The following is a 14,489-nucleotide window of genomic DNA, read 5'->3' on the forward strand; positions in this document are numbered from 1 at the left end:
TGATTTAGTTCAGTGAAACTAACTTATGAAACTTTAATTGTATAATCATTTGATCCATTTCAGGGTTTTCTGTTTTGCAGAATCTTGTGCTGTATTGTGCCGATGAGACAGAAAAGCGAGAAATGTACTGTAACACTGTTTAACTTCACACATCTGTCTGTACTAGCATATAACATAAGAATGCAAAAAAGGCAGCAAACTGTAAGAGCTATAATGGATCAAATGTCTCTGCAGTGGGGATCTCTTGGTTTGAAATAATTAATCAATTAATTAGGCAATGACATTTATCAATGGGCTAACCCATATTTGCAAAATCAGGAGTCATAAGATAGTAAGGCAGGCATCAGCCTTGTCTCTCTTGCCATTGCCCCAGGTTTCCTTACCCCTTTCTTCAGCAGGTTCCAGGTGTAGTCAATGACACACAGGGCCCCTGTCCTTCCACATCCTGCACTACAAACATATAACAGCACCTTTAGCACAACACAAGACAAACTGTCCCTGCACGACACAAATTATACAGTACATGTGCTGCTAAGAACCATGGCAAACTGCACAAAAGGTTGCATTTCACCATTAAATGTCCACCCTGCTTTGCAGTGACAGTGAGAGGCCTATGAAGCGGAGGGAGCATTTTTACTTGTTTGTCCTGCTCATGTTAAGCAGTAGAAGTGTGAATGCGCCTTTAACCACATAATGCTATTTATCATTATAATACACAGCGCCTAGTCTAACAACAAAATAAGTGTGTACTGTTAGATCGTTATAGAACCCAATATGTGTGCTTGCATTAAATCATCACACACAAAGCAATGAGCACTGTCCAGAAACACCAACAACATGCCAGAAACAGACCAGTGCAAGCTGGTTTTGAAACACTTCAGTATGAATGTATTGTAGATGGGTTATTAGGAAGTTAAGATCTGAGATCTTTCATTTTCTATTGTAATTAAGCTTCCAGCTAAAACTAAAAATGCAGAAGAAAAAAAGCAATACCCAAAAAACAATATGTAGGTACGCTGTAAAGCCAGTGGGAACAGCAAAGAAACAATAGAAATGTCCTCTTCCTGTTGCTAGTTGCTGGCTGTCACTGGCAAACACTGAGTCTCAAATTATATTTCAGGGTTTTCCCTGAAACCCTATATGCCCAGCTGTGGAAAATGAGGTGAGAATCTTTTCACAACTTGGAACTAAACCTGGACTAAAAAACATCTTGCTGCTTTTTAACAACCATCTATCATGAATATTTAAAAGAGCTTCCAGAGAATAATCCTGATCTTTGATCTTGATTTGAAAGAATACTGTATATTAATGGAAAAAGACAGATGAGATATGACCACTGTTTGTTTCAAGTATGGGAGTCAAGAAATGCTGATCTTAACCCTGAGTTAGGGTTATGTTACCTTTCCCACCAAATTTAAACTTTTGTTGATGGCACACTTGTGTTTTAGGACACTGAAATGTAGGAAAGCTGATATTTTGCTTGTAATGTGACATTTGTTTTCACTTTTGTTTTCAGATGGAAAATGCCATTTACGTTGTAGTACTCTTAATATGAAATGCAGTACATTCTGAACTTGAATCGAAAGTCAGAAAAGAACATTCTTTTTGGAATTTAAAGCACAACCATAATGATAAATGAACCCGAAACTTTCTGACCCTTCTGAACTTATTAATTTAGTTATAAATATCCCTAGGATGCTCATTTAGAAGACTATTTTGACATACAGTACTTTTTCTAATAATTGAAAACCCATCAAAATTAGACTATAATCTCAGATTACATCTATCATGCCTACACATCTGGGTATCTCCTGTTAGGATTAAATGCTAGTTTAAATGAACATTAAATTTAAACTAGCATTTAATCCTAACAGGAGATACCCAGATGTGTAGGCATGCTGTAGATTTTTGTATTTACTTTTGCTGATCCAGGGACTTTGTAAACGCTAAGGTTTGCACAGCATAGAAAGCTATGAAAACTTTCCTAATACAGTATACTGTATGTAGTGTGTCCTGGAACAAAAAAAAACTGATTTATAATCTTTTTGTTTGATCTTGAATACTAAATGAAATGTGCAAAGAGGTACTGTACTGTCAGGAAATGCATAAAGTTAATTCGAAAGGCTGAAAGTAGAGAGAATGAACCCAAGTCTTAAAGTTAGTTCGGTTTTATATACAGTATCGCTATAATGAAAGAACAAGAACGCGACCAGCTTCAAAAGAAACGTGATTGTGCATTATTTTAGTGGTATATGTTAATCTTCTAAAGATTTACATTTCTTTAGAATTAAAAAAAATCAGAAGCAGTGCAATGCATGTAGAGAAGCTACATTGAAAACAGATTTCAGAAAGTGTTATTGCTTTCATTAAAACTGGTGGTCATCAAGCCACTTCCTGTGACTGTTTTCAGGGAGGTGGCTTGAAGAGTAAAGACACAAAACAGGATGCCCCATAATGCATAGGGTGGGGAGGACAAGCATTTCTCAGTTTTTCTGAAAGGCCTTTATACCAGCAACCATAGAATTGTGCTTATGGTACGAACATTTAGTAGGGTCTTCCTCTAACCTAATGCTAATGCAATGTAAAAATTATTTTCATGCAATGGGTAGAAAGTGTAAAAAAACTCCAACATGTTTGAAATTGATCTTCTAATCTACTAATTTAATATATCCTACTGATACTCAGGAAGAAATATTACGGTTAAGGATGGCAAGTTAGTGTAAGTACCTGTCTTTCCTGCTTGTAATGCTGAAGGAAATGCCCACTGTCCTAGTTTGTGTTTGCTTTAATGCAGACTTACCTGCAGTGCACACAGATGGGGACATCATCGTGATCCTGATAGGAACGCATTTCCCACAACATCTCCAGAATGGGTGGAATGGAGGTGGGAACTCCGTGGTCTGGCCAGTTAATGTAGTGAAGCTGTTGGATTGTGTGACATTCCTGTGGATTGGGGAGGGACACTCAGTCACATACAGTATGTGAAAGTATATTTGGTCAAGCTCAAAGACCATGGTTGCTCTTCAAGCAGCATGAGGATGTTATAGTGGTGTCCTGGCTACCTCCCACCTTGAGCTTCCCTAAATATGTCCCTTAATAGCCAGCAGCCATACTGTATCACCATGCAACTCACAACTGCCAACCCACTGAAGCTCCTGGGAAAAACTAAGGTTGCTGCTGGAAGAGGTGTTAGTGGTGCCAGCAGGGGGGTGGTTACCCTGTGATATGTTTGGGTCCTAATGCCACAGTTTAGAGACGGGGACACTATACTGTAAAAAGGTCCTTCGAATGAGACGTAAAACCAAGGTCCTGCCTCTCTGTGGTCATTAAAAATCCCAGGCTGTTTCTCGCAAAGAGTAGGGGTGTAACCCTGGCTTCCTGGCCAAATTTCCCTTTGGATTACTGCACTTCATACTCACATTGAAGAAGGTAACATTTAAAACTCTTGTTATGTAGTCCCCCTTGTTGTCTTCCGATACCTAAAACAGATGGAAAGATAAAATATGAGGGAGAGAGATAATGATGTGTTCTGTTCATGTGCTGAGCATTATCTGATGTCATTGATGAAATAATCTTCCAGTTCAATTGTTGGCAGCAATAAACTGATATTGTGTCTGGATCCCCTTTGTTACCAATTGTAGTAACAATTTTCTCTTTTGTTACCTTTTTGTTACCATTGTGAATTTGGCAAACACTTTTACAGTGGTTTGCCTTAACTTTTTGTCATGACTTACTATGACTCTAACATGCCTTTTCAGTTTTCTGCACTGAAGCACCTGATAGTTTCAAGGTATGTTTACTGCAGTGCACCATGGTTTATGCATAGTCCAGTGCAGCAATGCAGAGTGAAGGCATCTTAAAACTACAGGAAACCACAACTAAAATGATGGTAACAGTGCAAAACTATTTTGATTTTCATAAAGCAAAATTTATAAGGGTACACTTTGTACTGATGTTCTGTCATCACAAAGGTATTTTACCATTTTACAGACTTCTTGGCAAGAGAACCAAAGTTTTAGAGGAGTAAAACTGAAACTGCAGTTTCCTCAGATGTGCTTCTTAGCCAAGGTGAGCCAAAATATGCAGGCAGGAAAAAAAACAGAACTAAAAGTGTCCTTTAAGCCAATATAGGCAGCTCCAGAGAGAGCTGAGAGTTACTCTAGAACATTCTTGTCACACATCCAGCTTTCACATTACTGTACCTTGGTCAGCACATTCAGAGTTCTCAGAGCCTCCACATTATTTTCATAGAAAAACTATGATTCATATAAAACTTATTTCTGTTTCTTCAGTTATAGACAATCAACCCATCACATTTGCACAATGGTCTGAGCAGCAGTATGCTATTTACATTATACCTTACTTGTCGCCCTTTGAACAGTATAACGTTTGCTAGAGAACTTACTGAACATTTAATATCTTAGCCATTGTGGGGTTAGATTGGTACCATACTTTGACAGTTTTAAATGACTACTACTGTTACAGCACTTTCCAGGATATTTGAGAGAAAGGGTGATAGTTATTTCTCTGGCTGCAGGGATGAGGACCTCACTAAGCTGGTCAGAGAGAGATGGGGACTCACGCAATCAATTGTGAAGGGCCCACACTCAAATGCTGCCTCGGCAGGCTCGGACCAGTAACGCTCGCACTTTTTCTGCAGAAAAGACAAGAGTCGGTGAGTCAGCAGAACACCTAGGCCCAGGGATGTAGTGGAGGTGAACTATTAAAATGGGTTAAATATACTGTAGATGAGATTTGTAAAAATGTGACATGATTATTTGAAAGGAAAACTTACCCTTCCCATTTCAAACTCTCTGCAGGCCATGACAATGATCTGAAATTGTTTTTTTAAAAAAAACTTCAGTCCAGGATTAACAGATTAAAACAGAACAGTTACTGTATAATTGTGGCTATTTCCTCTCAAGACTAGTGCTTCTTCTTGGTGCTGTAAATTCTATGAAGCAAAAATCACAGACACACCACCTAATACATACTGAACATATTAGCATGTACTGTACAACCTTGAGTTGATAACCACACCCCCTTTTTACAAGACCTCTGCATTGGCTCTGCATGTACCGTAGTCCTGCTACTGTTTCACCAGTCATGTTCTGTAACAGCCTGGCTTCCCTTGTGAACATTTACCACAATATTTTGCACAGAATCTTTGCACTTTTTCTGTGGTTTAACAGGAATGCATTGAGCTTTTACCTTTGTCCAATAGTGGTTTCCCACAACTCACATACTGAAATTAGCTTAATACAATGTCACTGTGGCCTTTTTCTGCACTTTGTTGTGTTTGTACCACGGTATACTGTAGTAAATTCTAGTAAGCAAAATAGTCAAAGGCCCTGACAAAATTACTGTAACTCAATGGACTCAACCCAATAGAATCAGAATTAAAACACAAACCAGAGGATACAAATTGAAATTGTGTGGAAAAGCTTTTAAAACCAAGAATGGGAGGCACTTCTTTACACAAAGGGTTGTATAAATCTGCTACAGGCTACACAGACATGTTATTGAATACATTACCCTGGCTTCTTTCAAGAAATAGCAGGTCAGTTATCAACGAGGAAGCAAATGACCCGTTCTCGTTTGTAGCCCTTGTTCATTCTACATTCTTATGAAGGGTAAACAACACTCCAGAAGTGCTATGCTATACCAGAGCAGGTAGACCCTACCTGCACGTTGTACTGCCACACCATCCTCCAGAAATCCAGCACGGTGTGAGGTAGTGGGCCCTGAGTGGCGATGTAGACCTTCTGGCCAGACACTCCCTGGGGACCCATCAAACCACAGTCAGAGCTTGCATAGCTGGACACTTGAAAGTTTCTGGCCAATTTGTTAGACCTCCAGTGCAGGGCTGTGCCATATTACAATTGACAGCCTGGAACCCGAGATTATCCAGCTGTGCCACAATAATAAGCAGACACATACATTCTTAACTGGAAGCTCAGTCTTGTGTATCATGAAGGGCCTGATGCAGATGGTTATGCGATTATGCTGGTGGTTGTTTTTCACACCCTGGGTGCAGAGGTACAGCATAATCTGTAAAAATATCCACTTCCTGGAAGAATTCCTTTTTAGAAACATATCCATTCACAATTAATGGGGAATATGAAAACATTGGAAATGAATCAGATTGCTCTTGTTAGTTTTAATTACAATAATTCTTCTTTTTTCTTGAAACCCTTTCCCTTGGACGTCACATCTGGCCCTACCTTGATGAAGCTGGCGTTGATGTAGTCAGAATCATTATCAGAAGTGATCAGAGACAGCTTCACACGGCTGTGATCAACTGAGGGAAAAAAGAGGTAAAATGCATCTCGTTATAGTCCACACGCAAGAAACTGAACCATTTCACCTATCAACTGCTTCTTGTAAACAATCACTTTGTGTTTTACTTTACTGAAATAGCGATCCATCAATTAGATGAGACAATTTTAAGTAACTCAAGCGATTAATACAATCTTTCCTAGCTCCCTCTTATTCAACACGTCCATTTATTATTAAAAAGTTATTTCTGGTAAGGGTCATGAAAGCCTCAGAAGTACAGGGCTCTGGACAGGACAGTCAGCTGGCCTGGACACAAGTCCATTAAAAGGGCAGACTGTCCACACACAAGGACAATTTGCAGAGATCAATTAAACCAATCTGAGGGTCTGTGAAAGTTAGGAGGAAACCTACACTGTAGCTAATGCAGCAAAAACATGCAACCTCCACAGAGAAGATACTTTAGCGTGGAATTGAACCCAGAATCCAAGAGTTGTGAATCGGCAGTGCTAAATGTTTCCATATCAGTCTAATTTAATACAATATATCAATATTCATAATCTCCATTCTTTTTGAATGTATGATATTGACAATAGTCCAATGGTGATGGCTGGTTAGTACTTCCTGTATTACTGGTCTCTTAAAGATGGAACTATAAGCCTTTGAAGTGAGGCTCAAAATACAAAAACATACTACGATCACAAAGACAAAATCTGTGATGGCGGTATTGTAAATGGTCAGACACATGCAGGAGCTGTTTTGTCTTTTGTACTCACATGGAACAATGTCTTTGTATCTGTTCTTCTTCACGTTTTCCTGTTTCTCTGCTGCCTTTGTGGGATATGTCTTATCAGTGCGGTATTTGGTTGACAGCCTTTTCAGCCTCTGCAGAGAAGAGTGTGCGAAACTCATTCACTTCAGTTGGCAGAACAGTAGCAGTTAGCTTTGCCTCTTGTCACATTTTGTACGTACGTCAACAAAACAAAATGCTCAACACCAGTCAACAAAACAAAATGCTAAACACCAATTTCAGCGTTTGCCACATTTTCAATAGTTTTAAACTACTGGTATGATCATATGCCCTTTTGTTGTTTGTTTACAGTGCTTTGCACATACCCATTAACTGCTTGCAAATACAATGGTGCTTTAATCGGTATGGGATCACAGGAGTACTACTGTATATGTACAAAGCTTTGTAATATGTGTTTTAGACATATGCGATTGAGCCACTTGATCAGACCGTGCATGTTACGTAAGTCAAAGCCACTAGACAGTGTTGAACCTGTTCTGTTATGTGCTGAGTTGTGTCTCATTCATAATACTCATTTTTTTATATGGCTGGGCTTTGTATTTTGGAGTGCTGGGCTACTCAAGCAACTGTGGAAATAGTGAGAGTGCTTATCGTGCAGCAGCAATCTTTATAAATAATTTTTAAATGCAAGAGGGTAGATTAAAGATTTGATCATTTTCAACAAATGTTTCCAGCAGTAAAGGCTGTTGCTCAGTTGAGACATCACTGGTCCAGGTCTGGGTAATTTCGTTGGCTCACCTGACACTGATAGCCTAAGTGGCAGTGCAAAGTTATCTTTAATTTGCTGCACAGGTAAAGATCATTTGACCTAGACACCTGGAAACTTCCCATGGTGTCAGTTAGAGCTGCATGACTTTTTAAATCAATGCTTCATGAGCTGGAGCTCACAGTAAAGCCCTCATCTGTCCTGTACGAAATCAAATCATACTTGTTTAGGTTTGGCTTGTTTTTATGTACTTGATGAGTTGGAAAAACGTATCATACTGAAAGTGTATACAGTACAATGACTTTTACTGGAGTAGGTTGGAAATTACCCGTAATGTGGGTGTTTATTTTTTACACAATACTGGTAACCATATTTGAGGCTGAGATTCTGAGACTCTAAGTCTCTACCAGAAGCGGAACAGATTCCTAGGAAACCACTCATGTACTCTGTATGTAACTAACCTTGAATCTCTACTCGCAACTTTCAGTTTAACTGTGAGCTTCAGTTTGTTTAAATTGAACAGGCAGCAGTCCAGCTGTATAATGCTCAGACCCAAATGGCTCCCTTTGCAGGAAGCGAAAGCATGGATCCAGCCAATCAGTTTTCAGTCGTGACGAAATTCTGTGACAATCTCCTCACCCAAGCTGTGAGGCTCACAGGACGCTGTATTTGCTGCCCTAAGTACCAACAGATAGGCACCCTTTTACTATTGACACAAGCTTTGCACTGTACAGTGCCACCCACTCAACCCTAACACTGAGTAATGTAGACACATGACAGAAATGACATTTTTTATTTAATTTAGTTAGGTATTTTTAATGTATAGTTAGAAAGACTGAGTCCTGTCTGCTTCTTCAATATTTTTTAGATTCACAGATTCCCTCCATGAAGAAGGAGATCCAGCAGATTTTTCACTCTAGCTGGGCTCTCCGTTAATTCACCTAACCCTTAATTCAAGTAATGTTCTTAATTACAGCTATGACAGAGCCTTTTTTTGGAAACAACATTGCTCTTTTACTCTTACAGTTTGATAGATTAATTGAAATTCAGTGTAAGAGCTTAAAACAGTCTTAGTTTAAGAACTTTAGATTCAATAATGAAAAGTTTAGTACAATTAAAGATTTAATTATTTATCTCTTGGTCCAACATTGGGATCAAAAGAGATTTAAAGGCCTGCTTTAAAGTATCTCTACCTTTAAAAGTTCCTTAATTGGTCCATTAAGGTAATAATTTGCTCATTCTGGTCATGAAGAGTTTCAGTGGAGTGAAAATCTGCGGCTGTTGCAGACTGTTGTGAAACCCTGGCATGCTCCAATGTCACACAAATCCAATGTAATACAACCCGAGTCATCTTTGAACCATGTTGAGTGGTTCATAAGGGTCAGATCAGGAGAGGAGAAATTACAGCAAAACGTACAGTATTTCAGTCATCATACAGTATCATGAAAACATATTTCAGTAGGTGTTCACCCCTCCGCATAATTAATTGTCTGGAGTTCTTCTTGGAGACAAGGGGCGCATTGAGTTTGTGGTCAGGGGGTTTTCTGCGCCTGTGCTGGAAATTCTAAGAGGTCGAGCGAGCACTCGTAGCAGAAAGTTTCCACTCCCTCAGCAGCAGAACGGAAAGCAGACATGCGGTGACCTAAACACCTTACTGTTTACCTCACACATACATATTGACGCCTTTGGCCATTTCCCTCTAAATTTTCACCTAAACCTTTGCTGACACATTTCATTCAATGCCAAAGCATACACCTAAATCAAGGAGCTTAAACTTAGAAAACAAAAGTTAATGGTGGAAAGTAGAAAGAAATGTACCTGAAGACGGTTCAGCAGCCAAAACCTTGCTTTTCATCTACAGTATCTGCTGTTCAGCACTGAATTTACTGTACTTGTTCCTTTGCCGCTAATGTATGCTGACACAGCCCCCAGCTCAAACCTCTTCAATTAAAAGTTAATGTTTCTTAATTAGGAATGTCAAACAACCATTAAGAAAGCAAACAAACCTCAAAGATACATTACATATCTGCTTGATATGATTGATTTGCTGTAATTAGACATTAATTAATGATATGAAATGCTTCATTAAGGATAAATGCAGAGTACTGACATAAAAAAAATGTCTTTGCATAATTGACGTATTAATGTTTATTTGTTCACGTAGACATGAAGCAGCCACTATGAAAGGTTAAAACTGATAAAAGAATGAGACGACTCAAAGACAGAGCATGTGTTTGTGCAGTTTGGGTGAGTTTCCCTTAGCACTGTCCACCAGTGTGAAGTTCTGCATTTCTTTTAAAAGAACAGTCATGCTATCAGTGATCTTAAAAATAAAGGATGTTTCCTCTTTGTCACAAAGCCAGTGGTGATTTCCCATACTTCTTTGTGCTCTTGTGACTTGGTATTTATGTCAGAAAGTGGCTCTCACAGGCTCAAGGCTTGGGGACAGACCCTGTCTGCTTTTATAGTGCATTGTGCTACCTTAGAAAAAGACACATTCTGCTTATGTTTTCTGCTTTCGAGACTGGTGCTCAACAGAGTGAACTGCAACAACAGGGCCTAGATTCAAGCCAAAGTGAGAGCTTTTCTTCAGTAGTTCACGCAGTTCCTGCTGATAGAGCTACCAGCTTACTTGTGCATGAGGCAATTTAGGATGGTATTGGGTAGAGTGTGGCAACACTAGTGCTACAGTGTATCACATCTTGTGATTCATGTTGACAGGCTCTAAAAACATTCCCACAAGCGCTGGTGCAAAAGACAAGGGAAATGTCCCAATCTATTGCGGTGTGTGTGCATTGTATATTAATTGTATGGTTATGCCAGCCAAACTCTCTGCAGTCTACTAGTTTCTATTTAGAAACCGCACTGAGATACATGAATAAAAAAGAATGAATTGACTTGAGCCTATAAATTTGAACAGTACAGACAATTAATGTTACAAAAACAAGTTACAGTGGGTAGAAGCAATCCTGACATTTTTTGTGAAGAAAGAGCATGCACTGTAAAACTGACCAATCACACAGACTGTCTGAACCTGGGATCATGCTTTAGGAGTGCCATGATTAATTTGAGAGTCACAATTGCATTTCAAGCCATGACTGCAACAATGTTTAAAAAATTAAACTGCATCGAAGGCATCACTGAGTGCAAGTCTATCTAAAAATAACCACAAATGAGAGGAAATCATCCAACTCATCAGCTTCTATTTCCTTCTGGTCAATACTGGTTGTACTGGAAACAAAGATCCCCCAAAACAAAATCCTTCCTCGCAGTAACAGTGTGCAATACAGGTCTGTTCCATGTCACAGCAATCCACAGCCTATCACCATTCAAACCAAAACTGTTTCAGGTATGTATATGTGATAAAAACACGTTTGTCATTTTGGTTCTTTTAGTGAATATCATTGATAATATCGGAAGACCACAGAACCCTGCTGCAAAAGTACAGTTGCCATCAGCACCAGAACAGCACTGTTTAAAGTTTATATTTTAGCATTAAGTCTGTAACAGAGGTCGAGAACGTTAAATGGGTTGTAACGTAGAGCAATAACCAGCAGTTTATTTTTACCATTCAAAGCAATTTGGCTCATCCGCAGCCTCAGAGGTTTCTTGACTGTAGACCTTTGCTCATTAATTGATCATAATGAGAAGAGATGAAGGGTTGTTTAACGAGTTGCGTGCTTACTGAGGCACAGCAGGAATAAGGAGAGTCAGTAAAATGAGTGCAATGGGAATGGAGAGGTACTGGTAAAATGCAGAGATAATGAAATCATAAATAGGAAAAGTGATTATTTGGTCCATTTACATTACTGCCCCCCTCGCACCACTGTTTTTCATGCGTGTCCTAGGGGTAGTAAACATTTCCTTGGTGTGTTATTCCTGCCACGAGGCCTGACTAAAACTGTTCAGTCAAGTGTTATCAATGAGAATAGGCAAACAGAATGTTACAACATTTAGTTATAAGTGTAAAATTCAAATCAATGGGATGTTGTATTGAAATTGCACACAATTGCACTAGTAATATCTCTGTAGAATTTTGTGTACAATTTTTTAATCATGCTATAAATGCTGCTCTAGAGTAGACTGACAAGATATATTCCTGGTCTCAAAGGAGAGTACATTGACAGGCTGAAGGAACTGAACCTTTTTAGTCTTGAACAGAGAAGACTATGAGGAACCTGATTTTGAAATAGTCCAAATCAATTAAAGCAACTGTAGCAGTCAACTCAGTGGACTTCTTCAGCATCAACAGTGAAATCTGAACCAACCAATACAAGTGCAAACTATGGCAACTCAGGTCTGTTGTTTAAGCCAATACCCTGCTTTTATTCCACAAAAGGGTGGATATGATCCCCTGATCAATTAGCCTCTAAATACCAACCTCATAACCTTTCTTACATTTTTACAGTATGTGCTTTAGCTTTAATGGCTTCATGGGAACAGGCAAGGCTCTTAATAACAGAAGTGTCACATTTAGAGAAGTTCACACTTTAGAAACACGTTAAAATACAGAGTACAGAATAAAAATAAAAATAAATACAGTATAAAGACCCTTCTGCTTAAGAAAGTTAATATTAGAAGTGTCTAGTTTATTTTAGGTAATGGACGATTCAGAAGCAGTACTGCCTTTAAACACGCAGCACATAAACAAGAGCCACATAACTGTGATGAGACCACAGCGGCCTACACTGTTCCATAACAGAGTAAGTAATAACAGAGCTCAGAGTAAGTCTTAAAATCAATGAGAAACTTTTAGTGTTTCTCCAGTGTTTTCATGCTTCTGGTAAATTAGGAAAACACCCACCCTATCAAACACAAACAGACATACAGAAATGGTGTCTTCTTCAAGTTCAAAGTTTATAGGTCATGTCCACCAGCACAAGGAATTTGGTCCTTTGTCTTACAAAAGGTAGATATGCGAATTTATGTAGGTGAGAAAAAATACCATACTCTTTCACATCACCCATGCAGTATTTACAGAGAGAAGTGCCCCAGCAGGGAGGGGAGGCTGACACAGTGCTACATTCTGGCCTCAACGGGACCTCTGGAACAATGTGCTCAGACACCCTGACTGCATTTTAAACTCTCCTATGGACGGTCAGTTTGATTTTAATCGAGTCAGATGAATGTGACCAAAACTTGCAAAAAACAAAAATGCAGATTTGTCTTTTGTTTTTGAATTCCTGTTTCATTTTGTTTCTGACATGTTATGATGGTCAGACCGGAACATATTCAAGGAACTCTACAAACACCACATAAGGGGTAAAACCACAACATGGCATAGTATCAGTTATTCTCATACAGGAACAAGCTGAGGAAATATTTAACACTCTAATAATTTAGAAAATTCTTTCACATGAGATATCACTCTTACATGCTCGTGCTGAGTTAGAGATGATTATAAGCGCATTACTAAATGCCTTTTCTGCCCTGGCCTTACAGACAGCAATACTAACTCCGTCACATCGATCATTTCCTTCCAGCCTTTTAAACAGACGTACTGTAGTGTTTTAAATCAGCTACTCTATTTTACAGGCCTATACTGAGAGAGGTGCTAAAAATGTAGTCATAATATAGTTTATAAACTATATATATAGATATACTATCAATATATAGTGTATAAGTAGAAGAAATTTAACAGACCAGTGCATTCGGTACATTACATGCACATCATGTGTATATCATAACGAACACATTGTTGCTGATATACATTTACACTCTATATATCTAAGCTGACAGCTATTGGTGACGACAATCATTACCACATCTTACAGTACTTACTATAAAACTTTAAATACTAATAAAAAGAGTATGAGAAGATAGAGGAACTGAATTGTTCGTGAGGGATTTAAACAGTGCAGCACTGAAAGAGTCGGCGCTCAGAACTTTTCAGTTTTTGTTTGTAAACTTTCCTTCTGTACTCCTGTGAACTTCAGTTAATTGAGCCAAAGCTCGAGCTTGTTTCATGTGGGCTAAAGGAGATTATAGTATCAAAGTACAGCTTGAAAGAATGAACTCACTAAATATTCGCTGGCAAAGATCTCCTCAGACTGAGCCTCCTTGGTCTGCATCTCGTCCAGGAACTTCCTCAGGATGCTCCTTTGGTCCATGCTGAGTCCCTTTGTCCTCTGGGTGTCCTGCAGCTGGGGTTGGACATGTCAGGACTGGGGGCTCTTGGGACCGGCACACTGACAGCCTCTACTGCCAATGAGCCTGTGGTTAAGAACTGCATGAGCTGTCTTGAAGGAAGCATAGCTAACAGGTTCTGTGGTCAGATTAAAAATATCATCCGTCATGCAGGGTCCTAGAGCCCGTTTCTCTTCTCCCATATTGAGTGTGCGCATGTGCTGTGATGTGTGTGGGCAATTAGTGTGCTGTGCTGCGAGAGTCTCCTACAGACGAGCAGTGAAATGACAACAACACAATCACGCTTCAAGACAGAAAATCAGGAAATGTAAAACAAGAGGCGGTGAGGCTGCACAGCCAGTCAGACAGCATTCATCACTCCCAGAATCCAGTTTGAAAGGCTAATCGGTCCCAAGAAGGTATTTCCCATTGGTAAGGAAATTGGTAAGACCCATTTCTCTGTGCCTTCTGTCTTGTTGATTCCAGTAAATTTTACAGTATGTGCTCTGCTGAGCTAGCTCTTTTCACTTCTCTGTCTGGATTTATTGATATGTCTGAAAATGACATATT

At 39.1% G+C, this 14,489-nt stretch overlaps 1 protein-coding gene across 3 annotated transcripts in view; it reads right to left on the reverse strand.

Moving 5' to 3' along the window:
• Nucleotides 1-14,020, reverse strand: part of LOC148830901 (tyrosine-protein phosphatase non-receptor type 22-like) — a 35,105-nt gene extending 21,085 nt beyond the window's left edge. For all 3 annotated transcript variants that reach the window (XM_088921287.1, XM_088921286.1, XM_088921284.1), the window contains exons 1-9: nt 13,814-14,020; nt 7,053-7,161; nt 6,225-6,301; nt 5,685-5,780; nt 4,796-4,834; nt 4,583-4,654; nt 3,420-3,479; nt 2,801-2,943; nt 384-450 (exon numbers count right to left, since the gene is read on the reverse strand). In XM_088921287.1, the coding sequence (XP_088777413.1) occupies nt 384-450; nt 2,801-2,943; nt 3,420-3,479; nt 4,583-4,654; nt 4,796-4,834; nt 5,685-5,780; nt 6,225-6,301; nt 7,053-7,161; nt 13,814-13,903 (753 nt within the window). In that variant the 5' untranslated portion in view covers nt 13,904-14,020. The remainder of the gene's footprint in view (nt 1-383; nt 451-2,800; nt 2,944-3,419; nt 3,480-4,582; nt 4,655-4,795; nt 4,835-5,684; nt 5,781-6,224; nt 6,302-7,052; nt 7,162-13,813) is intronic.
• Between the last annotated feature and the right edge of the window lie 469 nt (nt 14,021-14,489).

The sequence above is a fragment of the Atractosteus spatula genome, chromosome 7, assembly GCF_055471065.1.
Source record: "Atractosteus spatula isolate fAtrSpa1 chromosome 7, fAtrSpa1.hap1, whole genome shotgun sequence".
Lineage (NCBI taxonomy): Eukaryota > Metazoa > Chordata > Actinopteri > Semionotiformes > Lepisosteidae > Atractosteus > Atractosteus spatula.